The sequence below is a fragment of the Coturnix japonica genome, chromosome Z (assembly GCF_001577835.2).
Source record: "Coturnix japonica isolate 7356 chromosome Z, Coturnix japonica 2.1, whole genome shotgun sequence".
NCBI classification, from domain to species: domain Eukaryota; kingdom Metazoa; phylum Chordata; class Aves; order Galliformes; family Phasianidae; genus Coturnix; species Coturnix japonica.
In genome coordinates, this window is record NC_029547.1 from 33,390,592 (window position 1) to 33,412,379 (window position 21,788).

General features: G+C 37.5%; 1 protein-coding gene across 2 annotated transcripts in view; it reads left to right on the top strand.

The window, feature by feature from the left end:
• The window catches only part of PCSK5 (proprotein convertase subtilisin/kexin type 5), a 245,172-nt gene that overhangs the window by 41,973 nt on the left and 181,411 nt on the right, over nt 1-21,788 (top strand). For both annotated transcript variants that reach the window (XM_015849157.2, XM_015849159.2), the window contains exon 3: nt 4,397-4,510. In XM_015849157.2, coding sequence (XP_015704643.1) covers nt 4,397-4,510 — 114 coding nt within the window. The remainder of the gene's footprint in view (nt 1-4,396; nt 4,511-21,788) is intronic.

The window sequence follows — 21,788 nt, forward strand, 5'->3', positions numbered from 1 at the left end:
AATGGTTTGATCTCCAATCTGCCTTGGCTTTCATTTCTAGACATTCAGGAAATGGAACTTTCAAAGCTGAAGTCAATGGGAAAATGTGCACTGTTCCCCCTCAGCAAGTGTGACTTTATGGAAATGTTAGAATGCACCTCATTGTTCGCATAGAGTCTCCTTTTGGCAAGAGATGCGAATCTGTATAATCAATTACTTCAGAGATTTTCCTTTAAGGCCTGTAGTTTAGGAAGTGTAGACACTTCTCAAAAGAAAATATTTTTCATACAAATTAGCTCTTTGCATACAGAATCAAACAAATCCAAAATACACCAAGCATTTGACAGTGACACGTGCACGAAAACACATGAAATACTCAAAGGAAATACTAAAATAACTGCTGAGTCTTGACCTAGTCTTCATTGATATAACCCAGTAATTGTACAGTGTAACTTAGACTGAAGACTACTGGCAGGTTTTTCTCTTCAGTTTTTAAAGAAAATAAGCCAGCCTTAGGGTTCAGTGAAGTGTTCTATTTCTATAGCAGTGATATTTTCTGTAAAATAAGCTTTATGCACTGACTTCTCAAATGAGGAAGTGGGTTTCCTGGAATGTTTTAAATTATATCCTAGGTGGGTGTATCAGTGCATCCTCAGTATAAAAACAATTACTAAGCAGATCCTGACTGAAGCTGTGGGATGAAAATCTTGCAGATGGGGCTAAATCCAGGACTGTGATCAAGCCTTCTGTGTTTCTTAGATTTACTCTGGCTAGCATCCTGCACTGTCTCCCTCAAGACAGTACACAGTCACTGTATCTTCATGGTCATTTTGACTCCCTCTACCCCTTCTGTTTAATTGGATATCTGCAGGGCTCAAGGTGAGTCCTCCTGGTGCACATTGTGCACTGTGATTACAAAGCTGCCTCTGCTATCTTCCCATATGTGTTCTCATGCAAACATTCCAGTTGCATAAATCTGTATTTGCATGAGACCAAACAGCTGTTTTATTTATAGTAATTTTATATGTACATGAAATTGTCATTAGGCCTATGGGAAGAGTTACAGGGCTGTACAGCCCTTCTGCAGCATTATTCTTTCATATGTTTTCTCTAACTTTTCTGGGAGCTGAGGGAGCAGGAATTATAGGCAACATCCAGCATGTATTGTGGGCACCCTCTGTCACAAACACATTATCTGTACAACAGCCACTTTGTGTTTTTTGTCAAAAGGTGGTACATATCTATCCGTACATCACTAAAATCAACTATTCTTGCTTGCATATTGTGTATCAAATCAGATGATACAAGCTCCAATACGAATACATGCATGCACAGAAATATTTATCTATATGCATATACAGAATTGTTTATTTGTCCTGTTACTGTGTTACTGTTCACATTAAGCGAAATGGCACAAAGACAGCATCTGTGACTACTTAAACTAAAGGGCTGACTGATAAGTGTTCTTAGTAATGTCATTTGGCATAACAGGAGAAGAGAGAGAATGAATTAATTGCTAGGGTGGTTTTTTTTGTTTGTTTTTTTTTTTGTTTTTTTTTTTTTAAGGCATAAGTGTGTGGATGTTCACCCTCAGCAAGCACTTTGATGCTCCTACTGTATATCTTTTTAACAATCAGTAGACATTTGCAGCTGAATAGGGAGTAAATAAATGGAGAAAAGGTATTTTCACAGTGACTGCTAAAGAGTTTTACTGTTTGTCTTGTGAAGAAAGCCCCTCTCATTCTTCTTTATAGAAATGGCATTAAGTTGTGTGTATTGCACTGTCTCCTATAATAGTTTACAATTCTCTGGTTCTGTTTACAAAAGAAAATGTTTTCCTCAGTTCTCACATTTACTACTGGTACTTCTTAGAGGAGCCCTGATGCAGGGGTGTCCTGATGCCAATTTAAATGCCTCATTTCTCTGACTTACAAGTGGTAGTAGTGTTGGTAACTGCTACCTTCTTCCGTTAGTGTTCATGCGTCTAAGTCAGTTAGCAGTGGTAGAAAGTTTGATCTTGTTCTGCTGCCTGTTTTTTCTTTGTGGACCTTTTCATATCTGTGTCATATCCTCAGGTCATTTTGCTGGTTGACCAGTCTGCCCTGCAGACCTGAGTAGAAATGATTTTTCATACTGAATAACCATACATGTTACAGTGTGCTCTGAGTACACTTAGCCTGTATTGCTTTGAAATCTGACTTAAACAACTTTTTTTCTGTAACCTTCTGTGACAGGATAGCATGCTTGCCTGACTAATTCCTTCAGCTAAATGCTGAGTCAAGGTGTCAGTAAATACTTCCATGGCACAGAAGCCTTGGGACTCTCCTGCAGTTGAAAACATTTCTAACATGAGCAGCTGAATCTCATTGTAAAGTTTAGAAGGTGGAACTGTATAAGAACTGAAAATCATATTTGATTATTCAGACAGGTTGAGTATTTTTTGTTATCAGTTGCTAAATACTAGAAATAAAAGAATTGTGGTCCATGTTTTAAGGCAATCCAGGCAGCTACTGAGCCAGCAATCAAGTGATATATATGTCTTTCATCTGGCTTCAGGTGTGATGGGCATGCTGGACTACTTGCAATGAAATAAACTTTGAAGAAAAAAAAGAAAGCTGTTGTGAGGGTCTGAAAAGAAACCATATATTGGCAGGAGGCAACAAGGAGATAGGATTCATTAAATGTCAGTTATAAATCGGCATTCTTCATGGAGGAGAGATCCATTTAAGAGGGATGCTGATTACACTTTAAAACAGCCACTTCAGTCTTTTGGCTCTCCCTGTTTTAGCCTATGGCCAGATAAACTCTACAGCTCACAGGCCTCCAGAGTCCACTGCATTGCATACAAAAGGCTGAGTGTCCACTTCTGTGCATGGATCTCTTTATCTCCTAAGATCTGAAGGGGACAGCCAGCTGTCAGGTCATCAAGAGAATGTCCACCGAGATGGGTAGTGGCTTGGTCTGGAAGAGGAGCAGAGTAATCATGAGGAAAAGGCACTCTATCCAATACCTCAATTTTCTCTGAAGTTGAAAAGTATTTACAGTGGTTAATGGAAGAACAGAGAAATGGATTTCTGCATGAACATCACCTTATACTCTTGTATTCTTAAACCAGACAGTTTCTTTGCTAGTAGAATACTCTTAATCCTGAAGAGTTGATTCTTAAGAAAGGGAAAAACGCAATTCTACTTTCTAAAGGAAACATGAAAACAATATGGTAGTGATGGTAAAGGTAGAGGTGGGGTAAATCTCGAGCAGAATTTCCGTTGATATCAATGGACCTGTCTTGCTAAGGACCTCATGATATGATAGAAATTATCCTGCCACGGAAAAAAAGTCAGTGCTGTCTCTGACAAGTGACAAAGTGAAATATGTAAGCGGAAAGTAAACATACATATGTATGTATGTGTGCATACTTAGATATTCATGAACAGCAGAAATAAAAGGTAACATGTTGGCTGCTAAGAGGAAATGGCTGTCTTGCTTGGGAAGAGGTGAATTGAATTTTTATAGTTATAACCCATGAAACAATTCAGCAAAAAATATGAACTTTAAGTGAGATAGATGCATGTAAGTATAATTGCTTTATTGTATGTGTATAGTTATGGTATTTACATTCATAGAAACTAGCTCCCATTTAGACTAGCTAATGCCAAAATGCCTGCAGTCCTGTCTGCTCTGAGGCTGATGTCCCTTTCAGTATCACTCTGAGTGTATTGTGAATCTGTGAAGAAGTAGCTGACAGAAAGTAATCTGATTTTAAGAACTATGTGTTTAACCCTTGTCTTTGATGTTTCAAGCTCTTCTGGTTGTTATAGTTTGACCTTTTGCTCAATACCTGTCTATTTCTACCTGTACTAGTACTTTGCACAAAATTACGTTCTGGAGTACCTGGCAGAGAGAATCTTGACACAGAGTTACTCTACTGAAAATATGTTTTGATTTTGTATTATTCACTCCAAACAGATATTGGTTAAGCAAAATATTTTAATATCTTACTGAAAGCTTTTGTTTTAAGAAACAGACTTAAAACAAAACAAGAGCCTGTCAGAAGTATAGTTTATTTTTTCTTGTGATCTACTGTTACACTTTATAATAGTTTTATAAGTTTGAAAAGAAGTTCAATTTTAATAATGAAAAAAAATCATAATAGCATTCAAAAGGTAGTCGCAAATGGAATCCTTCTAGAAGGAGATTTAAGTAGTTGTTCAGAGAGATTTGTAGCACTAACAAAATTGGACTTATTCTCTAGTGAACCATATGCCAAGGTGAGCTGCGCATTTCCACTGCCAAAATGAACTCTTTAGCATGAAATATGTCTTTGAGTATGGTAATGGGAAACTTCCCAAGATTTCACACATTTCTTGATAATCTCCATGGAACCCTAACACTTACCAAATGTTTTCCTGGTTGGCAGGTGGAGTGGATACAACAGCAGGTGGTTAAAAGAAGGATAAAGAGGGATTATAAACCTGGAGGTACCCAATCCACTTATTTCAATGATCCCAAGTGGCCAAGCATGTGGTACATGGTAAGTACATAACGGGTCATTGGCTTTGCTTCATGCCAGCATTTAGTTGTCTGCTGTGATGTTTTGAAACAGGGCAAAATGAACACACTATGTTCAGAAGTAGCAAATTTCCTTTTTTTTAATGTAACTAATGAAGGTCTGTAAACTCCTTGCAAGTATTACAAGAATTCCCAGGGAGCCCTGCAATAGGAAACATTTATTAATGCATTCATTCATGAATGCTTCCTATTGCAAGATGTCTTGGGAATTATTTATTAGAGGATAAACTTTCAGCAGTGAGAAGGGAAGGAACTTGGCTACAGTCTGTGGGAGCAGTGAAACCACTTGTTTTCAGTGTGTCTAATTCACTGTCTCAGACATTAATGCGGTACAAATGTATTGTGTCCTGAAACAGGAGAAAAGAGCCCAAAACGCTGTCTGTTTAATGTTGTAATTACACTCTCTTTAGTAATGAACAATTGCATTGTTAAAGTAAACATATTGTTTATCCTGCTTCCCATCTGACAAGAATTCTGTATTTTCTGAGCAAACTTACTTTTTCTTCTTTGCCTGTTACTCAGTTACAGCCTGGACTGGAACTCTTTAGTTACCATATTATCCTCACTGCACGTATGAGAGTGCAAATGAAAAATTCATACATTTGATTTTAGAAAGTGAGAAGTAAGAAGTTAGGCAATTGACTACACCTCCCCATGCTGGATACAGACTTGAACACTTTCCCTGCTGTTCTGCTGTCATGGTTTTAAGTATTTGCATCTTCTTTTTTCGCTAAGTCAACTTTGTCACTGGCAGCAGGACACTCAGAAGGTTTGGCTTGATAGATGGAAGTGCTTCAGTTGGTGAGGAAATTGAGCCTTTCTGGCAATAGCATGCAAGACAATTTCTCTGTAGGCAGACACTGTCTTTTCAAGTATTTTGTTAATTTCAAAACTTTAGTGTATTATTTCATGTGAATGAGCAAGATTGTCCTAAGAAATTTAAAATTTAAAAAATGTTGTTTTTTTTTTAACATTCATTTTGTTGCAGCTTGTAGTTTTATTGATGCATGGATTGAAAACGAAACAAAAAAATAATGTAAGCTTGAAGTAATTTGAAAAACAATTGTTGTTAGTAGACCCAGATAGTCAAAAGTCTTCATCTTCATTATATAGCACATATGAGCATGTCACCAACCAAAAGTTTCAGCTCTGTCTTTGAATGAAAGGGAAGTACAAATTTCAAGGAAATAACAGCAGTGAGTGAAAAGCTCACTAGTATGGTTAATGGTAGCTTATGTAATATCTCCTTTGCATTCCTAGCTTTGCATGCAAGTTTTTTTGTCTATCACCATGGCTTTCTGGTGGAAGTGGGTTCGTGTTTTTCATGTTTTGTTTTGTTTCAAATTGATAACAGGCGCTTATAACAGTTACCTGTAGTTTTATTCAGGAAGACATCAGTCTCTTGTTTGTGAGTCAGTTGTTTTGGTTGTCCACATTGTTTCATAAACTCGTTAGGGCAACAAAAAAGGTTTGGTGTTTGTTGTGTAGAACTTTCAGAGTACTTTCATTTCTGTACCTGTATTAGAAGGCCATCACCTGCAAACACTCTAAGGAAGGACTGCCCCTGACTGTTTGTATTCACCTCTGCTGAATAACTCTTTTGTATTTGCAGTATCTCTAGCATTGTGATGACATTTCCTTGAGAGCAACCAGTAAAGTATTAGCCGATGCAGTGTTGGAACGGAGAGAATAGTTAAAAATATGCGAACAAGTTGACTTCAGAACTGACACGGTTCATTACCAGATATCCTCATATGACTGTATTTGTGATCGTAACCATAGCTACTTTTGTTAATCCGGTTTATCTTTATTAGTTGAAGAGAAAATAAAGGAATTGGAGGTTAGTTAATGGTGTCAGTCATTGCTATGTCAGAATGAGGTTTTTAGATTGCTGGCTGCTGCTGTGTTATTGAGAAAGTAATGAAGTATTATCATGTACAGGTTTGCATTTTGATTAATAAGTAACTTTGTTGTGGTTAAGATTGATACCTTTGGCCGCTGAACTGGTATAATCTCCAACAGGGCTATAAATGTAGTTCACATTTGTTGACACAAGAACTTGTATTCAAAGACTTTGTCAAACAAAATCCTATTAATGTTTTTCTTCTCCAACTTTTTTTTTCTTTCTTTTTTTTTTTCTTTTTTTTCCCCACAAGGATCTCCCTTTGTAATTTTAATAGTTGAGACTAGAAATAACACATTTTTGTTGGTGTGAGATCAATGACAGTAACTTACAAGGGGAATTCTGACCTGTTTGGGGCCATTGCAAAGTTTAAAAGTATCTCTCAAGAACTTTTCCATGAACAGATTGGAAGGTCTTTGTTCTATGTCTCTATTTTTCTCAATTTAGTCCAAAAACATTCATAGAGAAATTAGAAGTGTAGATGTTTAGTGCCTTACAGTTCAGAGGATCCCAAAGAAGACAGAAACGACAGAGCCACTCATCATCTAAAGAAATATGCATGTACTTTTCATTGTTATAGAATTAGCTACTGAGAAATAACTTCTTTCTTTGCTTTCTCACAGTTAAGTCAAGGGAACTTTATTTTGTCTCCCCCTCACTCAGAGCAATTAAAGCTGGGGCAAAAAACATCTACTTGATCATGACCTCTGATGTTTAGGTATCTGTGTTAAAGGTAATATAGAATCTTTTTGTAGATCAAGTAACACACAAAACTTCACGTAACAGTCACTGTACAACTACTATTTGAAAATGACCTACAGACTTGGTCCAATGTGCTTAGAATGATACCAAAGAAATAAAATCAAAAGGAAGGAAAGCTTCTAGTTAAAATCCCTTTCCAAATATTGAGTCAGGAGAAAGCTAAGTCCTGTGTGCCACACCCAGAGGTTAGCTACTTATCTATTGTTATATTCCATTAAATTTCTTCTCTTCCGTTGGTGTTTATAAAATTGCCTGTTTGTCAATAACTGGATGAACAATATACAATCTGCTGAAAGAGGTCGAAGTCAACCCTAAAATCCTACTGCTATCTGAAACTGTTTTACTTAACCTGTAGTAATAAAAGTGTGTTTGGAATGACTAAAGGGGGACTTTGTGCCTAACTGACTTCACTGTTCCTGACAGTTGGTTTAATGAGTTTCCTTCTCTTGCTTGCAGGTAAAAAACGGTCATAATAATTACAGGTGACTGTAAAAAAAATTGCAAATATATAGGAAGATGTGGTAAATACAACTACTATGACTCGCTTTTAAAGAAATTTACTAGATTTCAGTCATAGTACTCTCTTTGCTGATTCGTCTTTCCTACTGCTTCAGAATATCTTGATTACTATCAGAAAAAGCTGGAACAATAGGCACACAAGTGCTATCTTCTGCAGCCGCAATCTAGCTCTGCTGTTATGCAGGCTCTCATTGCATAGTTCTGTAAAATAGAACATAACTAGAATAAATTAATTTAACCATTGTTTATTTTTTAACAAGCCATAATTAGACTACAAAGACACAGACTGTGTATTTGCAGCCAGTTCAGGAAAAAGTCTTTTTCAACATGGATTGAGTTTAATCCTCTTCAGTAGTGTTATCATCCATTCTATTGTTAATAATAATTTCTATTGCTGACAGGATTCTCTCATTTGGAGAAAAAGTTTCCACTTCTTATTAGGCTCATCCTGTTCTGCATGTCCTAGTTAATTCTCGACAGGAAATGAATATATAGGAAGATATTGTTGTAGAACTAAGAATTTACTGGAAGAGAAGTGCAGTGTTTTGAGTTGTGTGGCTGGAGGGAGAGGCACTGTTCTGAAAAGCACATAAGAATATATATGATAATTGAAGTGTATCAGCTAAATGTTTTCTTATGCTGAATGCTACTGTATGAGAGAAAAAGGAAATGGGTATCTAGAGGTAACTCCCTGCAGCTGGAGAAGGCACAGCTCTGTCAGAGAGAAGTGTGGCAAAACTGCGATTTGACCATTGCAACATATATCACTAGAGTGAGATTGTATTCCTCTGAGAAACTACAGCATGAAATAACTGAGCTACCTACAGAATTAAGTAATGTAACTTTAAAAATGGTGTCCTGCTCAGAGAAGAAGAGAGACAGAGTCTCTGAAATGCATTCTTGAGGATCATGATGAAAATTTATATAGCAGTCAATCTTAAGTCTGTAAGCCACAGAAACAAGTGGAACATGTGAACACGCCTCTTGGCTTTTCAGATAGAAAATGAGCAAGGCATTCATAAGGTCACTGGAATGGATGAAGAAGGATTCTACTTATTAGATAATATAAACCAAATAGAACACATTTTTATTGTCTTTACTAAACATATTCCAAACTAAAATTAAGCATAATTAAAAGCATTATTGAAGTAAGACTTCATTTTGCTTTACATGTATCTTAAGTCCACATTAGTGTTAGCTTACCTTAATTAATCCATTTAAGATACAATTATGCTATTTTTTTCTTCAAACTACATTCTCACACTATTTTTTTCTGAATATTTCTGTTCCTCTACTGTTGTTTTCTCTTGCCATTTATTCCTCATCATTCCTTCTTTTTAGACATAAACCATGCTTTGACAGAGTAGGTGGAACACAAAGTGCATTTGGAGGAGAGCTAAAAGCAGGCAACTTCACAACCATTTGTTTGAAACCCACAAGAGGAACTTTTGTAAAGCTACATTGTACATCTCTATAATCTTGTTTTCTCTCAGTGAGGTAACAAGACCGTGGAAAATGACTACCAAACATTATAATTTACAAGGCCTTTTTTATAAGAAGAAAAGCGTTAGGAAAATATGCTGCACACTGGTCACTGAAAAAAATCAGATTACCTTGAAAAATCACTGAAAAAAATACTCTTAAAAGAAATCTGTAAACAAAATCATAGAATCATAGAATTAAGGAATCACAGAATCATAGAATGGCTTGGGCTGGAAAGGATGTTAAAGATCTCCTAGTTCCAGTCCTCTTGCCATGGGTAGGTGCATGCAGCCCTGAAATACGGTGTAATTGAAAAGTTACAAGCCAGTTGTCTCCCCTGTGCTGCTGCTGAGGTCTGTGTGGAGTTGTCTTATGCCTCCCTTGCAACTCCAAATGTGAATGGCAGAGCTGAGGAAAGGATTTTAAGACCCTGATCTGGCTCTTAATGAGGTCAGCTAAGGTGATTGGGACTGTGGAAGGAAACAGAGGAGGACAAAAGGAGGAGTGATGTGGTGCCTGGTAGGATGGGGTGGAGGAGGCTGAGGGGAAAAAAAGGGTCCTGCTGTGTCCAAGTGAAAGCCCAAGCACAGGGAAAACAGAATCTGGTACAGATTTTCACCTGCCACAAATTAATATTTACCATCTTTACTAGTGCCTAGCAGTAAGCCCACCTATGCCAGACATTAGCAGCTAAAGAAAAGCCTCATTGTCTTCTTATTGTTCTCCAAAGAATTTTTTCTCTATTTCTCTCTGTCTGCAGAGCTGAAGCCAAATCATTGTTCTTCCTGAGGTGGCATGACATATTCCTAAGTGTTTTGCATATTTTGAAACTTGGATTGGTTTTTGCATACGCTTTTTGCATTTGTGGTTTTTCTTGCACAAGAAGATTGAGCCCTTAGCTTTTCAGAAAGAAGGCAATCTGTGACTTCTGTGGAAGTACCACTAGGAAGAATCAAACTGCCTGTCAAAACATCACTTTGCGAAACTGTAGCTAGGAAACATACCTCTGGTTCTCTGTGGACAAGGTAGAATTAGTAATGTGAGTTCATGAAATGCACAATTTGCCCTGAATTCATTCAAAACTGGAAAACAGCAACATACTTTAGGTAACCAAAAAGACAAAATAAGTAGTTTTAGCCTTATCTACTGAAAAGAGACAATTAGTGCAACTACTCTAGCAAAATTATCAAATATTTAAAGTTTAGATAGGCTATTTGATGTTTTCCTGTGGGACATTCCATTATGGTTTCCAGGTCACTATCCCTGGAAGTGAACAGAAAGTACAAAATGGAAGCCAGAAATGTTCACAGATTGCACCAGCATTTACACCAAACAACAAAGCAGCAACACTGAAATTATTGCCATACTTGTCTGGGAGAGCTTCTCTGGGTGTCAGAGATTTGGTAATAGATTGTACAGCCTAAGTTCATGTTCCTCTACCAGTCTTCAGAGGGAGAGTATCCTCTTTTTGTTTATATATATATATATATATTTTTTTTTTTAACTTAAAAAAAATATATTTTAAATGGGATTTTTTTCCATAGTAAGAGCCAAGCCGCATTAAGGAACTGCAGGTAATCTTTTGTGCCATCTTGTTCTGTGAAATACTTTATCTATATAAAGTTTCCTCAACTGCCTTTTACTGGCTTGTTTCTGCAATTAGTGAGGAAATTAAAGTACCACAACATCTATGCTGAATTTCTAATGAGCTGTAACAAAGATCTCTCTTTAGCTTTAGTTCAAAATAAACAGCTACCAGTAAATGATGTAGAATATAGTTAGTCAGAAAATTTACTGACATTAACTACAAAATGTTTTATACTGGGCTATGATTTAGCATATTTTAGGTTTTGTCTCTGGGAGCACATAAACAAGAAAAACATTCCTGTGAATACGTAGATAAATACTTACCTGGAAGGATACTTTTGTGTGTGTTTGTGTGTGTGTGTCTTTCAAAGGAGAAAGGATTTGTCCTTTACTTCCCAAGAATGGATATCTATCCACTTTTCAATTATTTTTTTTTAATTTTTTTTTTAATCAAAATTAAATAATATCAAAACAGAAGGAACAACAATTTTTGTTGTGCAATTAATTAAATCACTAAATGAAGGAAGGGATAATTTAATTAGTTTAAAAAATAGGTTTTTTCTTAAAACAACATAAGTATTTTAACTATCATTTACCTACTCAAGTTGTGAATAAATCACAGAAGGGATTAATAAATATAGAATCATAGAATCCCTAGAGTAGGAAGGGACCTCTGAGGGCTCTCTAGTCCCACTCCCTTGTAATGAAGAGGGACGTCCACAGCTGGATTAGGTTGCCCAGGGTAAGGACCTTGAAAGTCTCCATAGATGGGGCATCAACCACATCACTGGGCAACCTCTTCCAGTACCTCACCACTCTCACTGTAAAAGACTTTTCCCTCATATCTAAACTAAATCTGTTCTCCCTGAGCTTGAAGCCATTTCCCTTTGATATAGATATCAAATTGATGTACTAATAGTTTTTTAGTATAAAGAATGCAATTCAAATAAGGAACTCAAAAGTGAGCAGAATTGCACAGGGTGTACAAAAGAATCAGTTCTAAAGCTTGTCTTCATTGTGGTCCAATGGATTAAGAAGGAACTGATGATGAACCCTCATCAGAAACAAACTAATAACCTGTAAGTATAAATTTTTGATGTGAATAATAAGTATATTACTGCTCAGTCAGCATTTTTTTTCCATTCAACAACTTCCTGAGTATTTTGTACCAAAGCAAGCCTGATCTATAAGGTGTTCTTTGCAGAAGAGATATGAGAGAAGCTCAATTTAGATCTAAGATGTTAAGTATCATACAATTTTTAAAAATTATCCTTTTCTTTTACTGATGACAAATGACATATGACTCAGACTATCATGGGAATTGAGGTATCAAAACTCTACCTTTCCTGATTCTAACATCTGTGCAGGAATGTTCTTTTCTCTTGTGTCTCACAAGCTAGCGCTGTAGCTAAGGTTACAAGTGTGCCAGGATCACAATTCTTGCTGACCCTAGGGCTCCCTTAGGCCATGTTTAAAAAAAATAAGAAAATTTAGCGAGAACTTTCAGTAGAGCGTTGGCATTGTTTATGGTAAATCTTATGCCATAAAATCTGTGCTATGAGCTCCAGCTCCTTGAAGAGTAGCATAGGAGAGAAAAAGCAAAGTCTATCCATGTCATGACAGAAAGAAGTCCACTAGGTGTTTTCACATACATGTCAGAAAGGTCCTTGCTGTCTTTTAAATACAAATCTGATGAAATTTAACCTAAACAAAGTAGTCACTTTGAGCTGATTCAAAATACAGATGAGTCGGTCAGCACAAAATCCAAGGTCTCCTGAAACAGGTTGTGCTTTCTGAAAGACATACCAGTACTGAGGGGAGAAGCAATGTGGACAATATCTGTGCTTACTCTTTTGCTACAGAGGTTATAAATGCAGTGAAAACTTAAACATCAGCTGTTTCAAAATAAGTTTATTTCTAGCAAACAGCAGACTTGCTGGGTGCTCAGAGAGAGAAAGGATATGTTCAGGAGGGAAGAGCCTCATGCGGGCCCAGGAGATTTGAATGCAAATCTTTTACACTGCTGATACTACTTTTGTCTTGCCCTTTCTATTCCATTAGAATCCACTAATCCATAAACTAGCATGCCATTTGAACGTGTAATTTGCCCCATCTTTATCTATTTCTATGTGAATTTCTAAAAGAACAAGGAGGTTATTTTCAGTTTTGAAAGGAATTCAGAACTACTTTAAGTTCAAATAGCATAAGCATAGAGGCCAAGGGAGAGAGAAATATAAATATACATAAGAGACTAGACATTAAATATGCATTGAGATTTTCCTCTTGTGTGTCTTCAGGACAAGACAGTGTATTAATGAATGGTAAACTATTGCTTGGAAGATGCTGTTTTATAATATTAATTAATGGCTACAAGATTATATTTAGAAGCCAGAAAACCCATTTAGAAAAAAAATGAAGACAATATTAAGCAAAGAAAAAGAGTTTCTGAATTTATGAAGAGGTTGAATAACGTTCTTTTTGTTCAGCTCCCATGTGTTCCTCCACATTTAATATTGAATCAGAAGACCTTTTTACTTCTAAGTCTCCTGGTCTGGGCTCAAGTAAACCAATGTAAGAATTCAAACATAGTGTCTGAATGAACAGCCCTGCTTTTCAGGGGCTTCATATGATCCCAGCAACTGCAACACTGAAATCTATCTATTCTTGATTAACTTAAGCCCCATCTATGTGAATTTAAATATAGACAAAGGAATTAATACAGCCAACTTAAAAAGTCCAGTAGCCCTTACAATTTGCAAAGGAATCAGTACACATACAGAAAATGTGATTTTAGAAGAACACTCTGAATTCTTCTACCCTAAGTGCTCCATTCCTCAGAAAACTTCCTCAGTGACATCTTCTAATGGTCAAGTTTTCCAAGATGCCAAAGACATACTAGAGACTCATTATCTCACAGCCTACTGTCTGTATTCTCTTTACCTCCAGTCCTGTCCCTTTCTTTTCTATCATCTCATGTGACTAACTGAACATACCCAGGAGAAGCAATATAGTTGAGAAGAAAGAAATTGAGGGAGCAAGAGTATCATTTCTAACATCAGTGAGAGATTATATTCCTTCAACCTTCCTGATGGTCATGACATGCTTGGTTTTGATTTCATTATTAGATATATTTGCACTTGTGTATGGTTTCCCTACTCTTAAACTAGTCTCCTGCAGCCTCTACTTGCTCCCACTCCAGAGTGATAATAAAATCACGGAATTATAGAATCTTCTGAGTTGGAAAAGTCATCTATTCCAACTGCCCTGCAATGAACAGGGGCCTCCAGAGCTAGATCATGTTGCCCAGAGCTTTGTCCAGTCTGGCTTGGAAAGTCTCCAGGGATGGGGCATCCACCACATCTCTGGGCAACCTGTTCCAGTGCCTTACCACTTTCACTGTGAAAGACATATTTTCTTATATCCAACCTAAATCTACCCTCTTTGCTTGAAGCTGTTTTTCCTTGTCCTGTCTCCACAAATCCTGCTAAAGAGTCTGTTCCCTTCCCTCTGGTAGGTCACCTTTAGATACTGAAAGGTCAGTATCAGAGCCTTCTCTTCACCAGGCTGAACAGCCCCAGCTCTTTCAGCCTGTCCTCATAGGATGTGTTCCATCCCTTAGATCATTTATATGGCCTACCTCTGGATCTTTTGTAAAAATGGATGTGAAGTTTCCTTTTTTCCAGTCACCACAGTCTTCACCTGATTGCCACAACTTTTCAAATATTGTTGAGAGTGGCTTGGCAACTACATCAGCCAGTTCCCTCAGGACTATGGGATCACATCGGGACCCACAGACTTGTGGATGTTGAGGTTCCTCAGGTGGTCAGGAACCCGATCTTTGCTTACAGTGGGGGACAGCACTTCTCCGGTCCCTTCCTTCCAAATCACATGTTTGAGGGCTGGGTTATCAGTTATCAGAGAAGACAGAGGCAAAACAGTTGTTGAGTACTGCAGACTTCTCCTTGTCTCTTGTTACCAGCTTTAGTTGTCCCCTAGAACAACATTCATTAATTTCCTGCTGCCCAAAACTTTGTGCTGAAATATACCTTCTATTACACTGTGATTACCAACTTTCATCCTGCCTTGTTTAGAAACCTTTTTACCTGGAACGGTCTTATATAAATAACAAAGCAGTCACATACATGGATTCTTTTCTTCCTTAGAACTGTCAGTATCTATGCACAGAAATGTCACTGGATTAAAATTTCTAGAGTTTTCTCCCGAAGTATTACTTTCTTTTTTTTTTTATCAAGTATTCATCACCTACTCATAAAGGCTAAAGGGGGTTAAAAAAGAAAGAAACTGAATAGAACGTGTCACATTAATTCTCCTTTGACAGTATTGTTTTGTATATTTAATTGAATATCAAAGATCATTCTATTCTCATGAGTTAATATTTCTGAGAGTATTTAGAACTGTACAGGATATGCATGTATTAATAGTAGCACCTAAATTCAGACACCAGGGCTGTCTTTCTGAGCATTTGAGGGCAGTTTTATGGCAGGAAAATATTCATTTCTCTCAGACTCTACTTTGTACCAAGAGTTCTGTGGAGTTCTAACACGCTGCTGCTTTAGTCTCATAGCAGCCTGCATCAGGTTCTGAACTTTCATTCATTCATTTCATAGATGTGAGAGGGAATTGTCATGTTCATTTAGTTTGACCAGCAATCACTGCAACTGGGTAATCTTCATTCTCAAGCCCAGAATTTCTAACTAAGGTGCAGTAAGCTTTCTGTAAGACATACACATATTAGATCATGTCTGTACAACAGTCCCATCAATAAGAGCATTGTTTTAATGATTAACTAATAAATTAACCTATGCCACATAGTTGCATATTTATCTTGTTTTATATTTCTGTTAGGCCATTCTCCCTAACAGTTTAAAGAATCTTTCACCTCCAAAAGTTCCTTTATTAAGTTACTTGCATGCTGTATTTGAGTCATATCTTCACACTCAGATAAAATAAATACATTGAGCTTGTTAAGAATCACTGTAAAGTGTTTTTCCAGCTCTTGGTTCTGAAAACAAGTGGCAAGGACCCATTGTTCCTTTTCCAAGAGCATCCTTTTTGAAACTGAAGTACGAGATGTATGCACATAAAGCCAGGAAGTCTTCTCATTGCCATTTTAAGAAGTATCTTAACCCACTTTTCTTCCTAACCTACTGCTTACCTATCAAAAGGTAATACATGGTTTTATAGAACATTTTGAATTTACATGTGACTTTCTACCTTAGACCTTAAATCCTTTCCACTATTACTCTCTTTCTGGATAGTTTCTCTTATTAAATGACTTGCAGTCTTAGTCCTGCATAATTTTATGATTTTATATCTATAAAATTATACTGCAAGCACACTGTTTAAATAAGTTCATGTTCCCAAGTAGTCCTGATAACTGTCTCTATCACTATCATTATTCCTCACTTCACTTGTGTAATCGTATTCGAGAGCATGCTGTAGGAGAATGTAACTTCAGCTTTCCCACCCAACTAGAAAGCTAGTAGCCTCATAAGATTTAAGACTTACTAATTGCACATGGTTGCTAATGATTTCTTAAACAAAATGAGTTAACAATATCTGTTAATTCATCATAAAGGCTTCAAAGCACAGACACATATCAAGCCCTCTGCAAACTTCCTTATGAGTGGTTGCGTTATTAAATGCTTATGGATTTGTACTGTTTCTCTTCTGGGTCCAAAGATCTCAGTTACATTTTTAAGTAAATAAAAGTATTTTTGTAACTGTCTTGTACATTTACATGATAGAACATGACAGCCTAAAAAAACCCCACAACAATGGTTGTTTTATTGGAGGTATATTTCCATGAGAATTCCCTGTTATACTTAAAAGACCCTTTAGCCATGTGAAGTATTTTTGGCATCCATTCATGTCAAATTAGTATTTTCAGTTATACAGCAGAGCCAGTAGGAGAAATGAAACAGTAATGAAAGGAAGATGCATTTACAGCTGAGATTCAGGCCAGCTGACAGAAATCACAGACGAGTTTAATAGAAACAGCAGGAATAGCAAAAAAGAATGCAAAATGTAGAGAAGTCCCAAAGTGCATTTCATAGCTACAATAGTAGGAAAATTGGAGGAGGCAGAAGAACTCTCAGTAATTACAAATTAAAAACTCTTGTCTTCAGTTAATAATGTTTATCATCTTCCATTCTTACAATGCCCTTACCACGGTTTTCTTTAGTGCTTTCTCTGGATGTGTCAGCTGCAAATTTCCTTTTTTCCATTCTTTTCTTTTTTATTTTTTAAGTACGTGCAAGAGGTAAGGCAGATACCATTGACAGGCCCTGCACTTTAAAGCTGAAACATGGCTTACACACGGATTCAATATAAACCTGATGGTAACGATGGTGTTTTTCCTCCTATTTCCAGTTACATCACTTTCATTTCTAGTCTTTCATAAACATAAAAAGTGCTCATGCTAAGGTTCTGTGTTTCTCAGTCTTTGCCTGTCTGCGTTAGTCTTCACTGGCAGTCAGGCTTTCCATGCCTCTCTCATCCCTGAACCTCTCAGTGAGGGTTGGAGGAGCAAAATCCCTCTTATTCTAAGAGAAGATGAAGTCTGAACCTGCACAATGAAACTGAATGTGTACAAGTCTATGGGGCCCAATGACATGCTTCCCAGGATTCTGAAGGAACTGGTTGATGTGGTTGCTGAGCCACTCTCCATCATATTTGAAAAAACATGGCTGTCAGGTAAAGTCCCCCAGTGACTGGGAAAAGGGAAACTGCATTCCCATTTTCAAGAAAGGGAGAAAGGAAAACCCAGGGAACTACAGACTGGTGAGCCTCACCTCTGAACCTGGGAAGATCATGGAGCAGATTGTCCTAGAAGGCACATGTGAGACAAGGAGGTGATCTGAGGCAGCCAGAACAACTTCATCGAAGGTAGATTGTGCCTGACTAGTCTGGTGGTGGCCTGCTATGACGGAGTGATGGCACTAGTGGACAAAGTGCAACTGATGTTCTCTACCTTGACTTGTGCAATGTCTGACATGATCTCATGCCGCATCCTTATCTCTAAATTGGAGAAATTGGAGAAATGTGGATTTTAAGGGTGTACTATTCAGTGTATAAAGAACTGGGTGGAAGGTCTCAGCCAGAGTTTCATCATCAATGACATTAGGTCCAGGCAGAAGCCGGTGATGAGTGATGCCCCCCAGGAGTTAGTCATGGGACTTAGGGCTCTTCAACATCTTTATCAATGATATAGACAGTGGGATTGAGTGCTCTGTTCACTTGTGAAACCATTGCAGCCTTCCAGTACTTGAGGGAAACTTAGGAGAGAGATCAACATTTTTTGTGGTCTAACAGTGATAGGACAAGGGTGAGTGGTTTTAAACTAAGAGAGGGGAGAATTAAGTTAGATGTATTAGGGAAATTCTTTAGTAAGAGAGTGGTGAGATACTGACCCAGGTTGCCCTGAGAATCTGTGGATGCCCCATCCTTGGAGAAGTGTTCAGTGTCAGATTACATGGGGGACTAGGCTGCCTGATGTAGTGGGGTGGCAACCCTGCCTATGGCAGGGGAATTGGAAGTAGATGATCTTTAAGGTCCCTTCCAACCCAAGCCATCCTGTGGTTCTGATTCCTCTAGTATCAGTTCAAGACTATGTTCTCAATTCTATTTTTATCAGATTTATTAGTAAAGATGGGGGTTTCATTTAGCTGCAACTCTTAAAGATACAATCTTATTACTAGAAAGTAATACTGGTCTAGACAATTGGTCTGTGCCCAGTTCTCTGTGAAATCAGTATTTTCTAATACATTACAGTTCTCCAGAACCTTTTTTCAGTATTTGTATTTTCTGATACAACTGAAAACCTGACACTGCTGACATTTCTTTTAATACTTTTTGCAATTTTCACATCGATTTCACATTCTCTGTCCACTTTGCACAGTATTTTATTCACAGCACCGTCATGTGTTCCTCCAGTTTTTCGGAAGAACTTCAGCGTTTAATCAGCAGAGATACATTTTCTGAGACAGCAGAAAGAGTAACTTTGTGGTACTTTTTAGGTTATTCAAAACTTTCGTTTCCTGAATAGTTCTTCCTGGGCCTCCCTAGATTTCTCAGGGCTAATTCTCACATTTCTGCCAGATGATCTCATCTGCAAAATATAACTAGCCACTCCCTCTAGTGGTTTGGCCTTATCTTCCCAGGTTTCTCCTTTAATACATAGTGGGCCCTGGGTTCATCAACCAAAGTGCATTCAAATGGTGAACAGTCCATTGGTGCCTAGGGTACTTACTTCCCTGTAGACAAACTAAAATAGCAGGCATTCATCTTAGTCTTATCCAGTACTGTTAATGAATTTTCAGAGCGCGCATTTTAGCGTTAGATTAAATATTTCTGTAAGGCTATCTAAGGAGGGTTTGTAGTGGTTTTTATACTTCTGTCTCAGGAGAACAGTTTCTGAGGCTTAAAGTTTGTCCTCTAACAAGTTACAATCTCCTCTGACATACCAGCCCAAGCAAATAATGGGACCCGGGGTACAATGAGCTGATGGCTCTTTATGGCTCTTAGGGAAAAGGCTTGTAAGGTATCAAGTAGCGTAGATCTTTATTGCTGAAGCAGAGGCACTGTGAAACAGCTTCAGCCCCAAGAACTCCATATGTCCACAGGAGGAAGAGGAAAAACTGCTGCTCTGTTACTTATGGAATGTGAGACTGTCACCGTAGTCTGAGTTACACATGCCTCGCTTCTGCTTACCCTCATTTATCCCTTGAGGAAAAAGAGGAGACATGCATCTTTCCCTCAGACTCCTGAATGAGTCCTGTTGTCTCATATCCCTCCCTGTCATTGTCCCTCTAGCCCTCCATTTCCCACACAACATCCTGCTACCATTAACACCAGATGTCACCAGGCTATTGCCTCATGGATCAAAGAGATCTGACCACAATGTAAGAAAGAGAAAAAGGGGCTGCAGTAGCACAGCAGTCCTTACAAAGTTGTGTCTGAGCATTCAAAGGCAACGTCTCTTCATCTGTTTCCTCACAAGTCCTCTCATCCATACAAGTTCAAAGCATTCTCAGAAAAAAACTAAGTTTTCCAGGTCCTTCTCAATCAGTCCTCCTTACTCCAACAGTTACATAACAGCAAATTCTTCTTAATCTGTTTCCTCATATCACTGTAGAATAAAAAGATAGGGGAAGGGGAACCAAGTGGGTTTGTATAAGTTTCAGGCTCCTCCCACAATCATCAGCCTGTGGGAAGTTTAATGATTAATTGGAGCCATCTGCTCAGAGTCTTTGTGTGGCGAGTTTGGTTCTGTCACATATGTTCACACAAAGTCTAAATAAAAACTGTCTTCCTCTCCCATGCTTCTTAACTACATGATACAGGAGTAGTAGTCTTTGACTTGTAAATAGCTTAAAAAGGAAGCTGTGAAGAATGCGTCTTTCATAGCTTAGACAGAATCTCTAGAAAGTTATGAAAAAGCTATTTTAAAGCAAGCCTTACCATCTCTTTGTTTAGTAATTGTCTTAGAAGCGACCAAAACACCAAGCCTTACTTATTAAAGAGAGGAGCTTGGTGTACTAGGTGATGGCAAGCTACCTTTGGGCTAGTTTTTACTTCTGTGCTTTGACTGAGAGTTTGAGAACATGGATTTATTTATTTTTTCTTTTAATGAAAAGTTGTAAACTAGTCACTGAAAGCAGATAATAGTAAAACTAGAAAACATCTTTAGAAGTTAGGTAGAAGTTCCATTTTTTGTATGTCTGTAGTTAGCTTTCTTCTTTCGTGTTACAATGCTGATGTTTTACCACTCGTCAAATTCGTGCTGTGCAGACACTGAATAAACACAATGTGTAAGAAATACAACCTTTTTTGTAGAATTCTGATGCCCATCAGGCTTTTTTGTGGGCCATTCTGTATTCACAAATCTGGAAATGAGACAGGTTCTAGGCTGGCTGTAGCACATAAGAGTAAGAAAACTCCGAATTTCAAAACCAAACTTTAACCTGGATGCTGATACACTGATTCATGTCACTGTTTAAACATTTTCAGTTTATATCGCTGTGGTGATAAGCACAATCTACAGCTCTGACTGAGACCTAAAGGAAGCTGGGGAGTTAAGGAGTAATTACTGGTCTTTAGCACTGAAAGCTCATAAGTCATATCCAGAATGTAGTCTTGAATTTGCGTATAAAATCAAGAATTTGGGGGGGAAATAAATAAATAAATAAAAATTGGCTTTTGTGATCTGAAACTGCAGTGTTCACATTTTATGACCAAGAGGAATAAAAAATAGTCTTAAAAAGCATGAGCACTCAGTTTCAGTCATATAGTCATATGGACTCCATGAACTCATGCATTACAAGAAAAAAAAAAAAAACAAAAAAAACATCTTGGGACTTTCTGTAAAACTGCCCTGTTTTCCTTTCTTTTTTGGGACTTTGAGGAGGTCAAATAAAAATATGAGGCAAAGGCCACAGAAAATGGCAGGATGGAAAGAATTGTCTCTCTGAGGAATTATTCATCCTTCAAGAAAACCGGATCCCCAGGGTTGATGCTGCACAGCTGGGGCAAGGGAACAGCTGTACTTTTAATATATTCTCTCCAATTAATAAAATAATTGCCATTCTTTTGTTGTCTTTGTTATGTTTTGTTTTGTGTTTAGCTTTGTTTATTGGTTTATTTTTCAGGTAGAATTTTATGTAGGTAAAAACGCTTTACCTTTTGGTTCACTTTATGATCTTTTGTTGCTAAGTCAGCTATTTACATACTAGTATTATTATAAGTGCTAGCAGAAGCAGCAGGAGTAGTAGTAGTAGTAACAGGCATCATGCAGGCATCTTGAGAGAGTACTGCCTTGTCGAGAGTTGTATTTCCATAAATGCTTCTTCTCCTCCTGTGTTAAAAGGAACTAGAAGCTTTGGAAGTCATTTCTCTCCTCTTTTGTCTGTCCTTTGCTGACTCCCAAAGACGTTTTGCACCAGGTTATTGTATTTTTTCCAACACT